The following is a 16,588-nucleotide window of genomic DNA, read 5'->3' on the forward strand; positions in this document are numbered from 1 at the left end:
TCAGCTGTTCTTCTTAAGTAGATGAAAACTTAAATCTCCTTTACCTCCACATTAAACAACAAGAACAAGTTGCAATTATTTAAACAATGAGTTGGATTTTATATAAAGTGAGCATGACACCAGATCAAACTTTGCTATACTAAGTGAAACAAATTAAGGCACCAAATGAGCATTTCCCTTCCTCTGTACTGTGGAAACGTTTTAAAAGTCTTTTTGAAGTACTTTGATCAGGCTTTGAAATCATTTTAGTGGATTACTATTGTATGAAAACTGTAATTTATAGCGCTTGACCTAAGCAGCTCTTTGTCTTACAGCCATATTCAAAACAATAGCAGGAAAGTGAAAAACACAAGGCGAACCCAAGTTGTTCAGGTTATTATTTAATTCATAATTCCATCTTCCTTATTTAATCTTTGAAATCCAGGCATGTTCTTAATAAAACAGGTTCAGATCATGTTTACTAAATGTAGGAAGGTTAGTTTAGAGTAACAAGATTAAATGATCCAAACACATGACCCTTCCATAACCCACGACTGACTTTACAGAGACAGGTTCAGATTGGCGCTTCCCATATATGGTGACATTGCAGGCAGACTTCTATTGTTTGCCTTTGAGTTTCCTCTCAAGTTAAGCCTGCTTTGTTCCTTAACCCTAATCAAGAATGTGTCTACTGAGATTTTCTCCTCTCATCTTGTCACAAAATAGTTATGCTTTGAGACAACTTGCTCCCATCAGATCACATGAAAATGGCAAGCTACCCCAAGATGAATGAGCTAGGAGAGATTCGCTAAATCAGACAGACATTTTGCTATTTTAATCAGCTGAACACTACCACTCAGGCTGTAAGTAACTATAAAACCTTACTTTTTTTTTTTTTCTCCTTTTGCCAAAACGTTTACTGAAGGCACGAACTTCAAGCCATATTTAACCCTGTAGAATCTTATCTTAGTTAAAAGTTTTATGATCCTTCTGGTGCCACATGTGCCCTTGAGTATTTAGGCGTGTGGAGGATGCTTAAGCTGTGCTTCTTCCCAAAGAGATTAGGCCAATTGCTCCCCACTCCCCAGCCAGACGTATGCATCAGGACTTAGATGGGATACATTTTGGTCCTGGGATCATCTTTTAGAAAAAGAGCCGGAGAGTCATGAGAAAAATGCAGGGTCCATGTCTACGTGGAGGGAAACTGGCAAAGGCTAATGAAGGGGAAGGTGAAAAGTGGCAGAAGTGAAAAGTGAAAGGAGGAGGCATATGGAAGCAGTCAAGATTTAATGCAATTGAGACACCAGGTCTCTAGATAAGAACAGTTGAAAAGAGGACTCATCTAAGGCATCTTGGTTCCAAAGAGAAAAGAAAACAATGGGTGTAGCTCCCCAGTGAGAAGCAAGTGAATTAACTGTTCACTTCAGCATTAATTAGTGTGGCTCGCCAGGGACCATTTAGGTAGATTACCTCATCAGGGCCCTAATCAGTCCCCTGGAGGCCTGAGTGAGTTCATGCATCCCTTTAAGACCAACTATTTGTCATCTTTTCCAGAGGGAATCAAGCCTGCAAATAACGAACAGGTATGCACACCTACAGTTACAAGAAAATTATTTCCCCTGGAGGTCCAGCTTACTACCTTAGACCCCTGAGACTTACCTTTTATATAAGATTTTAGGTGTTGTAAAGAGTGAACATATGCTTCACTAGAAGGCCAAAGAAAAAGGATATACAACTGTTTTTTTTTTTTTTTTTTTTTTTTTTTTTTTGAGGGGGTACAGATGCGAGGGGGGAAGGAGTGAATGTGGCTGCCTTAAATATCAATACTGGGTCAGCTTTCTTTTGAGTTGATCCCTTTCCAGACTTCAAATTGTCTGCTATGTGTTCGTCAGGGCAGATGCTTGGCGAGTCTGTATATGCTGGGGAGAACATCATTCAGTGTTACGTTTTACACAAGCTCCGGCTTTCTGGCTTTGCATTATTCATTAGCATGGTGTGCAGAATGCACCATAAAACAAGATTTGGATTCAATATTAACGTTCTAATGACGACAGCCATAAAAATAAGTTGTCATGCCATGTCTACTTTCTGGGGCTGATGTTTATATTGTCTAAACTAAAGAAACCAAACAAGCAGACAACATATAGAGATGGAACACAGACCAGCATTTTTAACAGAAAAAGAAACAACTCAAGGAGACTTTAAGCTTCCAATTGGGGAACATTACTCCCTTCTTTCCCACACCCCTCCACTTCAAAAGTAGTATAATTATCACATTAGTTTTTGTGTGTGAAAAATTTCTTTTGACTAATTCCTAACCTTATTATAGTGTGTAGAGTTGACTGTTGGGTTCTTTCTCATTTTTAAGGGTCAGATTTTAGAGCCTCATGCATTAAAAGGAGGTAGTACTTTTGCTGGGAACACCAGTACCTTCTCACGACACATTATGTCAGGGCAACAGGTAGAAGAATAAATATCAAAGCAAGTACCTTTTTTATTTTTTAATTTATTTGTTCACATTCATCATAAATTTGTTTAATGTAAAAGAAACAAATCCTTGACAAGGGTTTAACAGGATTTTCAACATCTGTGCAGATAAATGTAATTTATTCATAAAGAAAAAGCAGTTTAGAACATGCTAGGAAACCTGTTTTTAACATTTTTGTTTAAAGCGCGCGCGCGAGCGTGTGTGTGTGGGTCTGGGTCTGGGTGTGGGTGTGGGTGTGTGTGTATCAAGGCGATACACTGGTGGTTTCAGATCATTGTATGTCACTCAGAAGCCTGCACAATGAATTTTATACTGAAACAGAAGTTTGCCTGATAGTTTTTTAGCATTTCATCTTCTTCTTCCTCTCGCTTTTGATTTAATGCACCCACTCAGAGTTCAAATCCACACGTTTGGACCAGGCTTAAGTCCTTCAGAAGGAAAAGCAGCAGGCATATTTTTTCAAACCTTCTTTGGTACAAAATGAACAAAGTATAAATGATATATTTAGTCTTTTGAAAAAAAAAAATCAAGCAATGTATATGAGTTAAAGCTGTTTGCAAAAGTTATATTGTTGTTATTAATATTTCCCAAATCATTTATTCAAATCATTTATTATAAAAGTTATGTTTTGTCAGCATGGGGAGGGCAAATATTTTACCAAATACATTTTGGGTACAGATTAATATTCAACTTCCCACAAAATAGGTTGATTATTAACTTATTGATGTTTCACTTTAGAATCTGATTTGCCGTACATAAAAGTGAATAAATTAGAGTGAACAAATACGAAATCTCCTTTATTTTGCTTATTTAAAAATGCTCCAGGCTTATTTCTGGCACACTTAGTTCATACAAAGCTAAACGTTTCTAATGCAGAACTTCAGTGTTATATAATTACATGGTATAAAATGCATATACAAAGCAGTGTACAGAGTGTGCCTTAAAAAAACTCTACTCATAAAAGTATTAGCTCACATACATAATGACAACTAGCCATGTTTAAAAATAAATCCTCCTCAATGCTGGCACTTAGCTTCAGCCATCTCCTCTCAGCCCCTAGTCTAAACGAGTATGGTTTCCAGGCTCAGTGTAACTAATACTTTCACATAAGATAAATCTAAAATATTTGCTGTTCAAATAACATTATAAAAAGAGGAAATTCTCATCCAGTGTATTTTTGCAGCTTGGCTTACTGTCAACGAACTCAGGAAGCCGTAAAGACGGAATATGGCAAACACAGCACGGGCTGCCATCAAGGTCTTCTGGAGCTCTGCAGGTGAGTGCAAAAGCGGCTTCAGACTTCGTGGCTTCAGCGTTCCTAGGTTTGCGCTAGATTATTCCACGATGGTGATGCAACACTGGGTCTCTGTGAGTGCATGTGAAGAGTGAGGCGACTGAATGCAGGCTTAGGGAAACAAAACAAGAGAGGGATTCGGTAACTGGGAGGAGAACTGAAAGATCACACCTTTCAGGCTTCATGGTTTTTCTTTTGTTTGGCATGCAAGGAGAAACCATCCGGAAGAAAGAAAGATTATGACTATCTGTAAACTAACTGTGTGACACAGACAGAAATGCTGATAATGAGTGGGTTGTGTCTGTAGTTCTTGGCTGTTCACATCAGCAAGGGATGAAGGAAAACAGAAACTCTTGATATGTTTGTCTAAAGAGGTAGTGGTGTGACTACGGGCAGCAAGAGTTCAGCTGAAGTTCAGGGCAGATGTTGCCAGGATCTTGCAGTGCAGGAAAGTAAAATTGCTTCCGGATTCACCTTTTCCTCCCAGCTTCTCTTCCAGGATCTTCAGGGTCAAGCCACGCTGTGGCATAAGGTGACAATGTTCGTAGGGAAACAGGCTTTGAGCAGGATGCCCCTTTCCCGGTTGCAGTCTAGCTCCTGTATAAATCCGTACCAATAGATGACCAAGCCTGGCCCAAATCTGTGAAAACAGCAGAAAATAACACACACACACATTATATCAACACAGCTCTTGAGACAAGTCACCTTGGAGGCACTGATAAGATGATTAAATGACAGAACTGCACAGAATTTTTGTTTTGGTTGCTACTGTTACGACTGAAAATAGCTGAACTTGTACCAAAGAGTTCACATAACACACATACTACCTTCTTGGATGGATGTGTTACCTCTCTCTCCAGACACCTGAAATGTTTCAGATACAGGAAATCTGACTCTTACCGTTCAGTAAGGTGTTATGAGCTTGTGCTGATGTGACCACCTAGCTGATGGAGGACAAACTCACAGTGCACACAGGGATGAGCTGGGGAACACCTGCCTTGGGATTTTAGTTGAACATTTAGTGGTACTATTTAAAGAATTAAACTTGCCTAAAAATAATGTCTGAAAACATAATTAAAAATGCAACAACTTAAGGTCCTCTTCTGGCTCTAATGTTCTACTCATGCATCCAATGGGCTGGAAGTACCTACTGTCATCCATACGACACACGAGGTCCCTTCACTCTCTGCAGTACATCTTTCCTAAGTGTGGATGGACACTGCATAAAGTTTGGTCATAGGTGCTTATGGAAATGAGGAACAAGGTCATGTAGGCTTGCGACAAAGTAGAGACAGCTACAGGCTTAATAAAACCTCAGCATTTCTAAGTAGTGCCTCTGAATTAACTCCAATTTTGGATCCCCGCCGGGCAGACTCAGGAAGTGGCCCTATAGACTTCTTCACCCATCAGGAAGTGGAGACCTTTGGGCTAGGTTCATAAAGATGTAATCACTATCAATCACTGTGCACAGAGAGATGTTTTGCACGTCAGTTTCACGTTTTTCCTACCGAGAGCACTTAATTAAAGGGCAGCACTACTTTTGGTGTCGTGTTGCAGGAATTTTACAGTGAAATAATAAATTATGAATGTTGGGTTAGTAAAAGGATGTCTAAAAACAGAACTGCTTTCTGTATTCTAACATTACAGCAGGCTGAACCATGCTAGGCCAAAAAGCTTTCTCCTTCCATGATTTATTATATGTTGTAGTGTACTTGCCAAAACTAACAGTACAGGATGGGCTGCGAGACACGGTATGCACAGGAACAAGTTCAATTGGATGTCACGGTTTATTTGGGATTCACATTAGTGCAGTAGCGAAGTTGTATCAAGATTAATTAAGACTTTTTGAGTCACCTCTGTTCAGGTACAGAATCATGAGATGGCAACTCACTCATTATATGACCTTGTTCTAGAAGCAGTAGGAACTGGGTATAATTAGAAATCTTGGAGCAGCAGGCCCACTGAGATTTATCAGCTGCAGATGTTCTCTTCTTCCTCAGCATCCCCAAAGCAGAGTTTCCCTTGAGTTCAGTAGAACGAGGCTACCTATGCACAGGTGTGTGGGTCCCCAGGCTCAAATGCATACAAGATGAAGCTAACACCAGAAGAACTTGCTTCCACTTCACTGAGAGTTTCTTAGTGACTTTTAATCACAAACACTTGCCTGTAATTGGAACATAAACCATTGGTACCTTTATTTTACAAAGAGCTCTATGACTAGTGCCAAATGATCTCAGATTTGTCAAAACAAGTCTGGCAAGAACAAAGATTTGCGATTCTGTGGACCAGGTCTGAGAAGCCTCAAACCTCCCCATCAGTGAAGCACCCGTGAGTCAAAGCCTTGACAGGTGGAACATTAAGCTCAATGCATTCTTCCATTTTATTATACAGCCATTCTGGAGACCACGATGTTCCTTGGAAAGGCACTAATATTTTCACAAAGGAAGAAAAAAACTGATCTAACAAGTCACAGAAAAGAACAAAAGAATATATGGAGGTCATAAAAAACAAGCCCAGTATTTTAAAGATTTAATAAAACAAAAACACATATCACCAGCACTGAGCGAGTGAGAGCAGCCTGCACTTTCCCTGAACAGCAAAATCATAAGCCAAAGGACATGAAGCATGACAGCTCTTTACAAAAATGGCATTTTCTAGGCAGAAAAGCCAGGCTGGGGAACACCTCAGTGCTCAAGAAAATGGACTTATTTCACTTGTGAGGCAACAGATATTCCTGCAACTCAAAAAGGTTTTGCAAGATTGTGAACCTGAGCATTTCACGTAGAGGTTCACAACCAGGATTCCCTCAAGGTACCAACACAGATCTATGAATATTTTGAGTAGGATTCATTAATAAGGCTCTACTGCCTAAGTTTTATGTTTCTAATGGAATTCTGTTTAAGTTAGGTAACATTACCTCTGTCAAGGTAGCTCAAAACCTCTGATTGACAGTATGTCTCCAATTAATAAAGAACAAGGAAACACAACTTCTCTTTGTAAATAGAGGTTGATAGGCTTTCAAATTATGTGGTCTTTGGGTGACAAAAGCAATATGGGACTTTACAGAGTGACAAGTTTAAAAATTTAATGGCAGAACAAGATCTGGCCTTGCTTCCAGCATCTACTTTATTGCATTTTTGAGCCTTCTCCAACAGCTCAGGATCCAGAGATTATCAGATACTGGCGAGATAACCTTTCAGCAATCTACCTGTTTATGAAGAGGCGGACCACGTTAAGCAACTTGATATAATCCATTTCTTGGTTATCTGCAGCAACAGGAGAAAAGTTTTGGTTGCTAATTTGAAATACCAAGCAATCAAAAATGGTAGAAGAGGTGTAAATTAAGACATTAGAAAATATTTAGGTCAAACACACACTTTTGGGTAGAACCATCTCCTGTTTTTGATGCCTATTCTCATTTAATGTGGCACCACTGGACGAAAATTAGATCACTGGGAAGGCAAATATGACCTTTGTGATGAATAAAAATCAAAGAGACTAACAATATTGAAAAGAATTCTGGGATTGCAGCCCTCCCTGCCAGCTGGGAGACACTCAGGAATGGATGTCCACAGACATCTGAATTGATTCTGGAAACACTTTTATTATTATTATGCTTTAAGTTCTAGGATGCATGTGTAGAACGTGTAGCTCTGTTACATAGGTATATACACATGCCATGGTGGTTTGCTGCATCTATCACGCAATCATCTATACTAGGTATTTCTCCTAATGCTATCCCTCACCTAGCCACCCCCACCTCGACTAGCCTCAGTGTGTGATGTTCCCCTCCTTATGTCCATGTGTTCTCATTGTTGAACACCCACTTATGAGTGAGAACATGTGGTGTTTGGTTTTCTGTTCTTCTGTGAGTTTGGTGAGAATGATGGTTTCCAGCTTCATCCATGTCCCTGCAAAGGACATAAACTCATCTTTTTTTATGGCTGCATAGTATTCCATAGTGTGTATGTGCCACGTGTTTTTTATCCAGTCTATCATTGACGGGCATTTGGGTTGGTTCCAAGTCTTTGCTATTGTGAACAGTACTGCAGTAAACACACGTGTGCATGTGTCTTTATAACAGAATGATTTATAATGTTTTGGGTATATACCCAGTAATGGGATTGCTGGGTCAAATGGTATTTCTCGTTCTAGATCCTTGAGGAGTCGCCACACTGTCTTCCACAATGGTTGAACTAATTTACACTCTCACCAACAGTGTAAAAGCATCCCTATTTCTCCACATCTTCTCCAGCATCTGTTGTCTCTTGATTTTTCAATGATCGCCATTCTGTCTGGCATGACACGGTATCTCAATGTTGTTTTGATTTGCATTTCTTTAATGATCAGTGATGATGAGCTCTTTTTCATAGATTTGTTGGCTGCATAAATGCCTTATTTTCAAAAGTGTCTGTTCATATACTTTGCCCACTTTTTCATAGGGATGTTTTTTCTGGTAAATTTGTTTAAGTTCCTAACAGATTCTGGATATTAGCCCTTTGTCAGATAGGAAGATTGCAAAAATTTTTCCCATTCTGTTGGTTGCCAGTTCACTCTAATGATAGTTTATTTGGCTGTGCAGACGCTCTTTAGTTTACTTAGATCCCATTTATATATTTTGCCTTTTGTTGCTATTGCTTTTGGTGTTTTAGTCATGAAGTCCTTGCCCATGTCTATGTCCTGAATGGTATTGCCTAGGTTTTTTCTAGAGTTGTTATGGTGATAGGTCTTATGTTTAAATCTTTAATCCAGCTGGAGTTAATTTTTGTATAAGGTGTAAGGTAGGGATCCAGTTTTGGCTTTCTGCATATGGCTAGCCACTTTTCCCAATACCATTTATTAAATAGGAAATCCTTTCCCCATTGCTTGTTGTCACTTTTGCAAAGATCAGATGGTTGTGATGTGTGACATTATTTCTGAGGCCTCTGTTCTGTTCCCTGGTCTATATCTTTGTTTTGGTACCAGTACCATGCTGTTTTGATTACTGTAGGCTTGTAGTATAGTTTGAAGTCAGGTTGTGTGATGCCTCTAGCTTTGTGTTTTTCTTAGGACTCTCTTGGTTATGTGGGCTCTGTTTTGGTTCCATATGAAATTTAGGGTGTTTTTTTCCAATTCTGTGAAGAAAGTCAATGGTAGCCTGATGGGGATAGCATTAAATCTATAAATTACTTTGGGCACCATGGACATTTTCACAATATTGATTCTTCCTAACCATGAGCAAGGAATGTTTTTCCATGTTTGGGTCCTTTCTTATTTCCTTGAGCAGTGGTTTGTAGTTCTCCTTGAAGAGGTCCTAAACAACCCGTGTATTTCTAGGTATTTTATTCTCTGCAGCAACTGTGAATGCTACAAAGAGAATAATGGGAGTTCCCTCATGATTTGACTGTTTGTCTGTTACTGGTGTACAGGAATAGCTGTCATTTTTGCACATTGATTTTGTATCCTGAGACTTTGCTGAAGTTGTTTGTCAGCATAAGGAGATTTGGGGCTGAAACGATGGGCTCTTCTAAATATATAATCATGTGGACTGCAAAGAGCGACAATTTGACTTCCTCTTTTCCTAAATGAATACCCTTTGTTTCTTTTTCTTGCCTGATTGCTCTGGCCAGAACTTCCAATACTATGTAGAATAGGAGTGGTGTGAGAGGGCATCCTTGTCTTGTGCCGGTTTTCAAAGAGAATACTCCAGTTTTTGCCCATTCAGTATGATACTGGTTATGGGTCTGTCATAAACAGCTCTTATTATTTTGAGATGTGTTCCATCAATACCTGGTTTATTTAGAGATTTTAGCATAAAGGGCTGCTGAACTTTGTTGAAGGCCTTCTCTGCATCTATTGAGCTGATCATTTGGTTTTTCTCTTTGGTTCTGTTTACATCATGGATTACATTTATATATCAATATATGTTGAACCAGCCTTGCATCCCAGGGATGAAGCTGACATGATTGTGATGGATAAGCTTCTTGATGTGCTATTGAATTCAATTTGCTAGGATTTTATTGAGGACTTTCACATCAATGTTCATCAGGGATATTGGCCTCAAATTTTCTTTTTTAGTTGTGTCTCTACCAGGTTTTGGTATCAGGATGATGTTGGTCTCATAAAATGAGTTAGGGAGGAGACCCTCTTTTCCTATTGTTTGCAATAGTTTCAGAAGGAATGGTGCCAGCTTCTCTGCACCTCTAGTAGAATTTGGCTGTGAACCTGTCTGGTCCTGGACTTTTGTAGGCTATTAATTGCTGCCTCAGTTTTAGACCTTTGTTACTGGTCTATTCAGGGATTCAACTTCTTTCTGGTTTGGTCTTGGGAGGGTATAAGTGTCCAGGAATTGATTCATTTCTTCTAGATTTACTGGTTTATTTGCATGGAGGTATTTGTAGTAATCTCTGATGGTAGTCTGTTGGATCAGTGGTTATATCCCCTTTATCATTTTTTATTGCATCATTTTGATTCTTCTCTTGTATCTTTTTTATTAGTCTGGCTAGTGGTATATCTATTTTGTTGTTTTTAAAAAACCAGCTCCTGGATGTATTGATTTTTTTTGAAAGGTTTTTGGTGTCTTTATCCCCTTCAGATCTGCTCTGATCTTAGTTATTTCTTGTCTTCTGCTAGCTTTTGAATTTGTTTGATCTTGCTCCTCTAGATTATTTTAATTGTGAAATTAGGGTGTTGATTTTAGATTTTTCCATGTTTTTCTGGTGGGCATTTAGTGCCATAAATTTCCCAGTACACACTACTTTAAATGTGTCCCAGAGATTCCGGTACGTTGTGTCTTCGTTCTCATTGGTTTCAAAGAACATCTTTATTTCTGCCTTCATTTCATTATTTATCCAGTAATCATTCAGGAGCAGGTTGTTCAGGTTTCATATAGTTGTGCAGTTTTGAGTGCGTTTCTTAATCCTGAGTTCTAATTTGATTGCACTGTGGTCTGAGAGATTGTTACTATTTCTGTTCTTTTGCATTTGCTGAGGAGTGTTGTACTTTGAATTATGTGGTCAATTTTAGAATAAGTGCAATGTGGTGCTGAGAAGAATGTATATTCTGTGTATTTGGGGTGGAGAGTTCTGTAGATGTCTATTAGGTCTGCTTGGTTCAGATCTGAGTTCAAGTCCTGGATATCCTTGTTAATTTTCTGTCTCGTTGATCTAATATTCACAGTGGGGTGTTAAAGTCTCCCACTATTATTGTGTGGGAGCCTAAGTCTCTTTGTAGGTCTTTAAGAATTTGCTTTATGTATCTGGGTGCTCCTGTATGACTGCATATATGTTTGGGCTAGTTAGCTCTTCTTGTTGCATTGATCCCTTTACCATTAGGTAATGCCCTGGTCTCTTTTGATATTTGTTGGTTTACAGTCTGTTTTATCAGAGACTAGGATTGCAACCCCTGCTTTTTTTTGGCTTTCCATTTGCTTGGTAAATCTTCCTCCATCCCTTTATTTTGAGCCTTTGTGTGTCTCTGCACATGAGATGGGTCTGAACTCTTCATTCAACTTGCCAGTCTGTGTCTTTTGACTGGGCCATTTAGCCCATTTACCTTTAAGGTTAATATTGTTGTGTGTGAATTTGATCCTGCCATTATGATGCTAACTGGTTGTTTTGCCTGTTAGTTGATGCAGTTTCTTCATAGTGTAGATGGTCTTTATAATTTGGTATGTTTTTGCAGTGGTTGGTACTGGTTGTTCCTTTCCATGTTTAGTGCTTCCTTTGGGAGCTCTTGTAAGGCAGGCCTGGTGGTGATGAAATCTCTCAGCAGTTGCTTGTCCATAAAGGACTTTATTTCTCCTTTGCTTATGAAGCTTAGTTTGGCTGGATATGAAATTCTGGGTTGAAAATTCTTTTCTTTAAGGATGTTGAATATGGGTCCCTACTCTTTTCTGGCTTGTAGGGTTTCTGCCAAGAGACCTGCTGTTAGTCTGGTAAGCTTCTCTTTGTGGGTAACCTGACCTTTCTCTCTGGCTGACCCTAGCATTTTTTTCCTTCATTTCAACCTTGGTGAATCTGATGATTTTGAGTCTTTGGGTTGCTCTTCTCAAGCAGTATCTGTGTGGGGTTCTTGGTGTTTCTTGAATTTGAATGTTTGCTTGCCTTGCTAGGTTGGGAAAGTTCTCCTGGTTAATATCCTGAAGAGTGTTTACCAGCTTGGTTTCATTCTCCCTGTTACTTTCAGGTACACGGATCAAACGTAGATTAGGTCTTCTCACATAATCCCATATCTGTTGGAGGCTTTGTTCATTTCTTTTCACTCTTTTTTTCTCTAATGTTGTCTTCTCACTTTATTTTATTGAGTTGATCTTCAATCTCTGATAGCCTTTCTTCTGCTTGATTAATTTGGCTATTGAAACTTGTGTATACTTCATAAAGTTCTCAGGGTGTGTTTTTCAGCTCCATCAGGTCATTTATGTTCTTCTCTGTGCTGGTTATTCTAGTTAGCATTTTATCTATCCTTTTTCCAAGGTTCTTAGTTCCTTGTGTTGGGTTAGAGCATGCTTCTTCAGCTCGGAGATGTTTGTTATTAACCACCTTCTGAAGCTGCTTCTGTCACTTCGTCGAACTCATTCTCCAGTTTTGTTTCCTTGCTGGTGATGAGTTGTGATCCCTTGGAGGAGTTCTTGTTTTTTGGCAATTTCAGCCTTTTTGTGCTGGTTTCTTCCTATCTTCGTGGATTTATCTACCTTTGGTCTTTGAAGTTTGAGACTTAGATGGAGTCTCTGACTGGATATCCTTTCTGTTGATGTTGCAACTTTTTCTTTCTGTTAGTTTTCCCTCTAACAGGCCCCTCTGCTGCAGGTCTGCTGGAGTTTGCTGGAGGTCCACTCCAGGCCCTGCTTGCCTGGGAATCACCCTTGGGGGCTGCAGAACAGCCAAGATTAAGGCCTGTTCCTTCCTCTTGTAGCTCTGTCCCAGAAGGGTACCTGCCAGATGTTAGCCAGAGCTCTCCTGTATGAGGTGTTTGTAGGCCCCTGCTGGGAGGTGTCTTCCAGTCAGGATACACAGGGATCAGGGAGCCACTTAAGAAGGCAGTGTGTCCCTTATCAGAGTTTGAATGCTGTGCTGGAAAATCCGCTGCTGTCTTTAGAGCTGCCAGGCACAGACCTTTAAGTCTGCTGAAGCTATAACCACAACCGCCGCTTTTCCCAGGTGCTCTATCCCAGGCAGGTGGGAGCTTTATTTTTAAGTCCCTGATGGGGCTGTTGCCTTTCTTCAAAGATGCCCTGCGCAGAAAGGAGGCAATCTGGTGACACAGTCTGCCTGCAGAGGCCTTGCAGAGCTACTGTGGGGTCTGCTCTCTTTGGACTTCCTGGCAACTTTGTTTACAAAGGCAAGGTTGAAACCGCCTATTCGAGCCTCTGCAATGGTGGACACCCCTCCACCCACTGAGCTCAAACATCCCAGGTCAAGCTCAGACTGCTGTGGTGGCTGTGAGAATTTCAAGCTGGTAGATCTTAGCTTGCTGTTCTTCATGGTGGTGGCACCCACTGAGCCAGATTAGGAAAAGAGGAAGTCAAACTGTCTGCAGATAATAAGATTGTATATTTAGAAGACCCCATTGTCTCAGCCCCAAATCTCCTTAAGCTGATAAGCAACTTCAGCAAAGTCTCAGGATACAAAATCAATGTGCAAAAATCACATGCATGCCTACCCACCAGTAACAGACAGAGAACCAAATGATGAGTGAACTCCCATTCACAATTGCTACAAAGAGAATAAAATACCTAGGAATACAACTAACAAGAGATGTGAAGGACCTCTTCAAGGAGAACTACAAACCACTGCTCAAAGAAATAAGAGAGGACACAAACAGATGGAAAAAGATTCCATGCTCCTGGTTAGGGAGAATCAATATTGTGAAAATGGCCATACTGCCCATAGTAATTTGTAGATCCAGTGCCATCCTCTTCAAGCTACCACTTTCTTCACAGAATTGGAAAAAACCCACCGTAAACTTCATATGGAACCAAAGCTCCTTCAAAGGAGCCCACATAGCCAAGACAATCATAAGCAAAAAAACAGCATGGTACTGGTACCAAAACAGAGATACAGACCAATGGAACAGAACAGAGGCCTCAGAAATAATGCCACTTGTCACAACCATCTGATCTTTAACAAACATGACAACAAGAAGCAATGGGGAAAGGATTCCCTATTGGGAAAAGTGGCTAACCCTATGCAGAAAGCCAAAACTGGATCCCTTCCTTATACCTTACACAAAAATTAACTCCAGCTGGATTTAAGATTTAAACATAAGACCTAACACCATAACAACTCTAGAAAAAACCTAGGCACTATCATTCAGGACATAGACATGGGCAAGGACTTCATGACTAAAACACCAAAAGCAATAGCAACAAAAGGCAAAATATATAAATGGGATCTAAGTAAACTAAAGAGCGTCTGCACAGCCAAATAAACTATCATTAGAGTGAACTGGCAACCAACAGAATGGGAAAAATTTTTGCAATCTTCCTATCTGACAAAGGGCTAATATCCAGAATCTGTTAGGAACTTAAACAAATTTACCAGAAAAAACATCCCTATGAAAAAGTGGGCAAAGTATATGAACAGATACTTTTGAAAAGAAGACTTTTATGCAGCCAACAAACCTATGAAAAAGAGCTCATCATCACTGATCATTAAAGAAATGCAAATCAAAATGACATTGAGATACCATCTCATGCTAGATACAATGGCGATCTTTCAAAAATCAGGAGACATCAGATGCTGGAGAGGATGTGGAGAAATAGGAATGCTTTTACACTGTTGGTGAGAGTGTAAATTAGTTCAACCATTGTGGAAGACAGTGTGGCGATTCCTCAAGAATCTAGAACTAGAAATACGATTTGACTCAGCAATCCTATTACTGGGTATATACCCAAAGGATTATAAATCATTCTGTTATAAAGACACATGCACACGTTTGTTTATTGCGGTCGGTTCACAATAGCAAAGACTTGGAACCAACCCAAATGCCCACCAATGATAGACTGGATAAAGAAAATGTGGCACATATATACCATGGAATACTAAGCAGCCATAAAATGGGATAAGTTCATGTCCTTTGCAGGGACACAAGTGAAGCTGGAAACCATCATTCTCAGCAAACTCACAGAAGAACTGAAAACCAAACGCCACATGGTTTGATTTTGAACAACGAGAACTCATAAGTGGGTGTTGAACAATGCGAACACATGAACACAGGGAAGTGAACATCACACACCTGGGTCTAAGTTGGGGATCTAAGGGAGGGATAGCATTAGGAAACCTATCTAGTGTACATGATGGGGGTTGTGGATGCAATAAACCACCATGGCACATATGTAACAAACCTGCGGGTTCTGCACGTGTCCCCAGAACTTAAAATAGAATAAATATAAAAGAAACGTGATTATCTGGTTTCTTTTATATTTATTTATTTATTCTATTTTATCTGGTTTCATTCCATTTTAGGGTATTTAGATAAATTCAGTAAGAGTCTGTGGAACTAAAGCTGGCCTTTCTGTGCATACCTGTTTCCTAGTGATCATCCCTCTGTTTCACCATTTGTCTGTTATATTTGGACCCTGTTGAGGGTAAAGACCACATTTTATTTGTATTCATGTCCTCCTTTCCTAACACAGTTCCTGGTACAGGAAAGATACCCTCAAGGACAAGATGGGCAATACAAGGTTAGCATTAAGATGATCAGACATCTTTTCATTGGTTATTGAATCAGCGTGATTCTAGAGACAGAGATGTAGGCAGGGGTCAGCCATTGCCTCGGCATGACAATTTTATTAATGACCAGAAGGAGCACCCTAGTGGCACACTTACACGTCATAGTGAAAATAATATAGTTACAACAAAGTTAATTATTAACACTTCGCCCTACTTACTATGTGCAAAACACTGTTCTAAGTACTTTATATATATCAAACCACTTAATTTGTATGCCAACTCCATGAGGTTGGTACAATCATTGTCCCTGTTAGACAAGCGAAGAAACCAAGGCATAGAACAATTAAGTACATTGCCTAAGGTCTCATAGCTAAAAAGTGGAGGAACCAGTTTTAGAACCAAGGCAGTTTGTCATGCACTCACTATGAGGTAGTGATCGGTTCACTAAACAGGGCAATAGACTGTTAGGCTTTAACCAGAGAAAGAGAATGAATGTCTTTGCAATGGTTAAGCCACACCTAGGGCATTTTGTAGAGTTCTGGTGTCATATTTTAAGGGTAACATCTCCCATTTGAAAGTCAACCAAAGGCGAATCCTAGGATATTCTAGGCACGGTTAGAATAAGAGTATGTCTGACCTAGAAATATACAGTTAAGTTTCACTAACACGCTCATCATGCTCTGATTTTGAGAGTGCTCTTGTGGAGGAAGGATTTGATTCATGGTGTAGCTTTCAAGTGCACACTTAGGACAATGCTTGAACATAGCCAAGAATTAGAGTTTGATTCAACACAAATACAATTTTTTTTTATAACCGAAACTTTGAAAACATGGAGTGGGCGGCCTTGCAAAACAGTGACATCAGTTGATCTAGTAAATCAAGGCTGGGCTTTCATTAATTTTAAAAAACTGAACCAATGCATACAAATTGGGAATGCTTATACAAAATCCTGCATACTTAGCTTCTTTTGAGAAATTAATCAATATGATAACCAGCTGGAGATAAGTAACAGCTGCCCCCTTCAGATATGACCTAGGTTCAGAGGATGGCCACAGTCTTCACCGTTCTCTGCCACTTCCTGATGTCGAGGATCAGTGCCAGGTATCATTTACCATTGTGCTTGTGGATTTTCTAATTGTGGAGACCTACTTCTCTATACTCAAGTCTCTTTCAAAT

General features: G+C 39.6%; 1 protein-coding gene across 4 annotated transcripts in view; it reads right to left on the reverse strand.

Moving 5' to 3' along the window:
- Positions 1-16,588, reverse strand: part of CDIN1 (CDAN1 interacting nuclease 1) — a 275,096-nt gene that overhangs the window by 36,823 nt on the left and 221,685 nt on the right. For 3 of the 4 annotated variants that reach the window (XM_037742367.1, XM_017539511.2, XM_037742368.1), the window contains exon 11: positions 2,468-4,401. The exons of the other annotated variant lie outside the window; for it this stretch is intronic. In XM_037742367.1, the coding sequence (XP_037598295.1) occupies positions 4,272-4,401 (130 nt within the window). In that variant the 3' untranslated portion in view covers positions 2,468-4,271. Of the gene's footprint in view, positions 1-2,467; positions 4,402-16,588 lie in introns of those variants that run through there. 4 annotated transcript variants of the gene reach the window in all.

The sequence above is a fragment of the Cebus imitator genome, unplaced genomic scaffold, assembly GCF_001604975.1.
Source record: "Cebus imitator isolate Cc_AM_T3 unplaced genomic scaffold, Cebus_imitator-1.0 Scaffold119, whole genome shotgun sequence".
Classification (NCBI taxonomy): Eukaryota; Metazoa; Chordata; class Mammalia; order Primates; family Cebidae; genus Cebus; species Cebus imitator.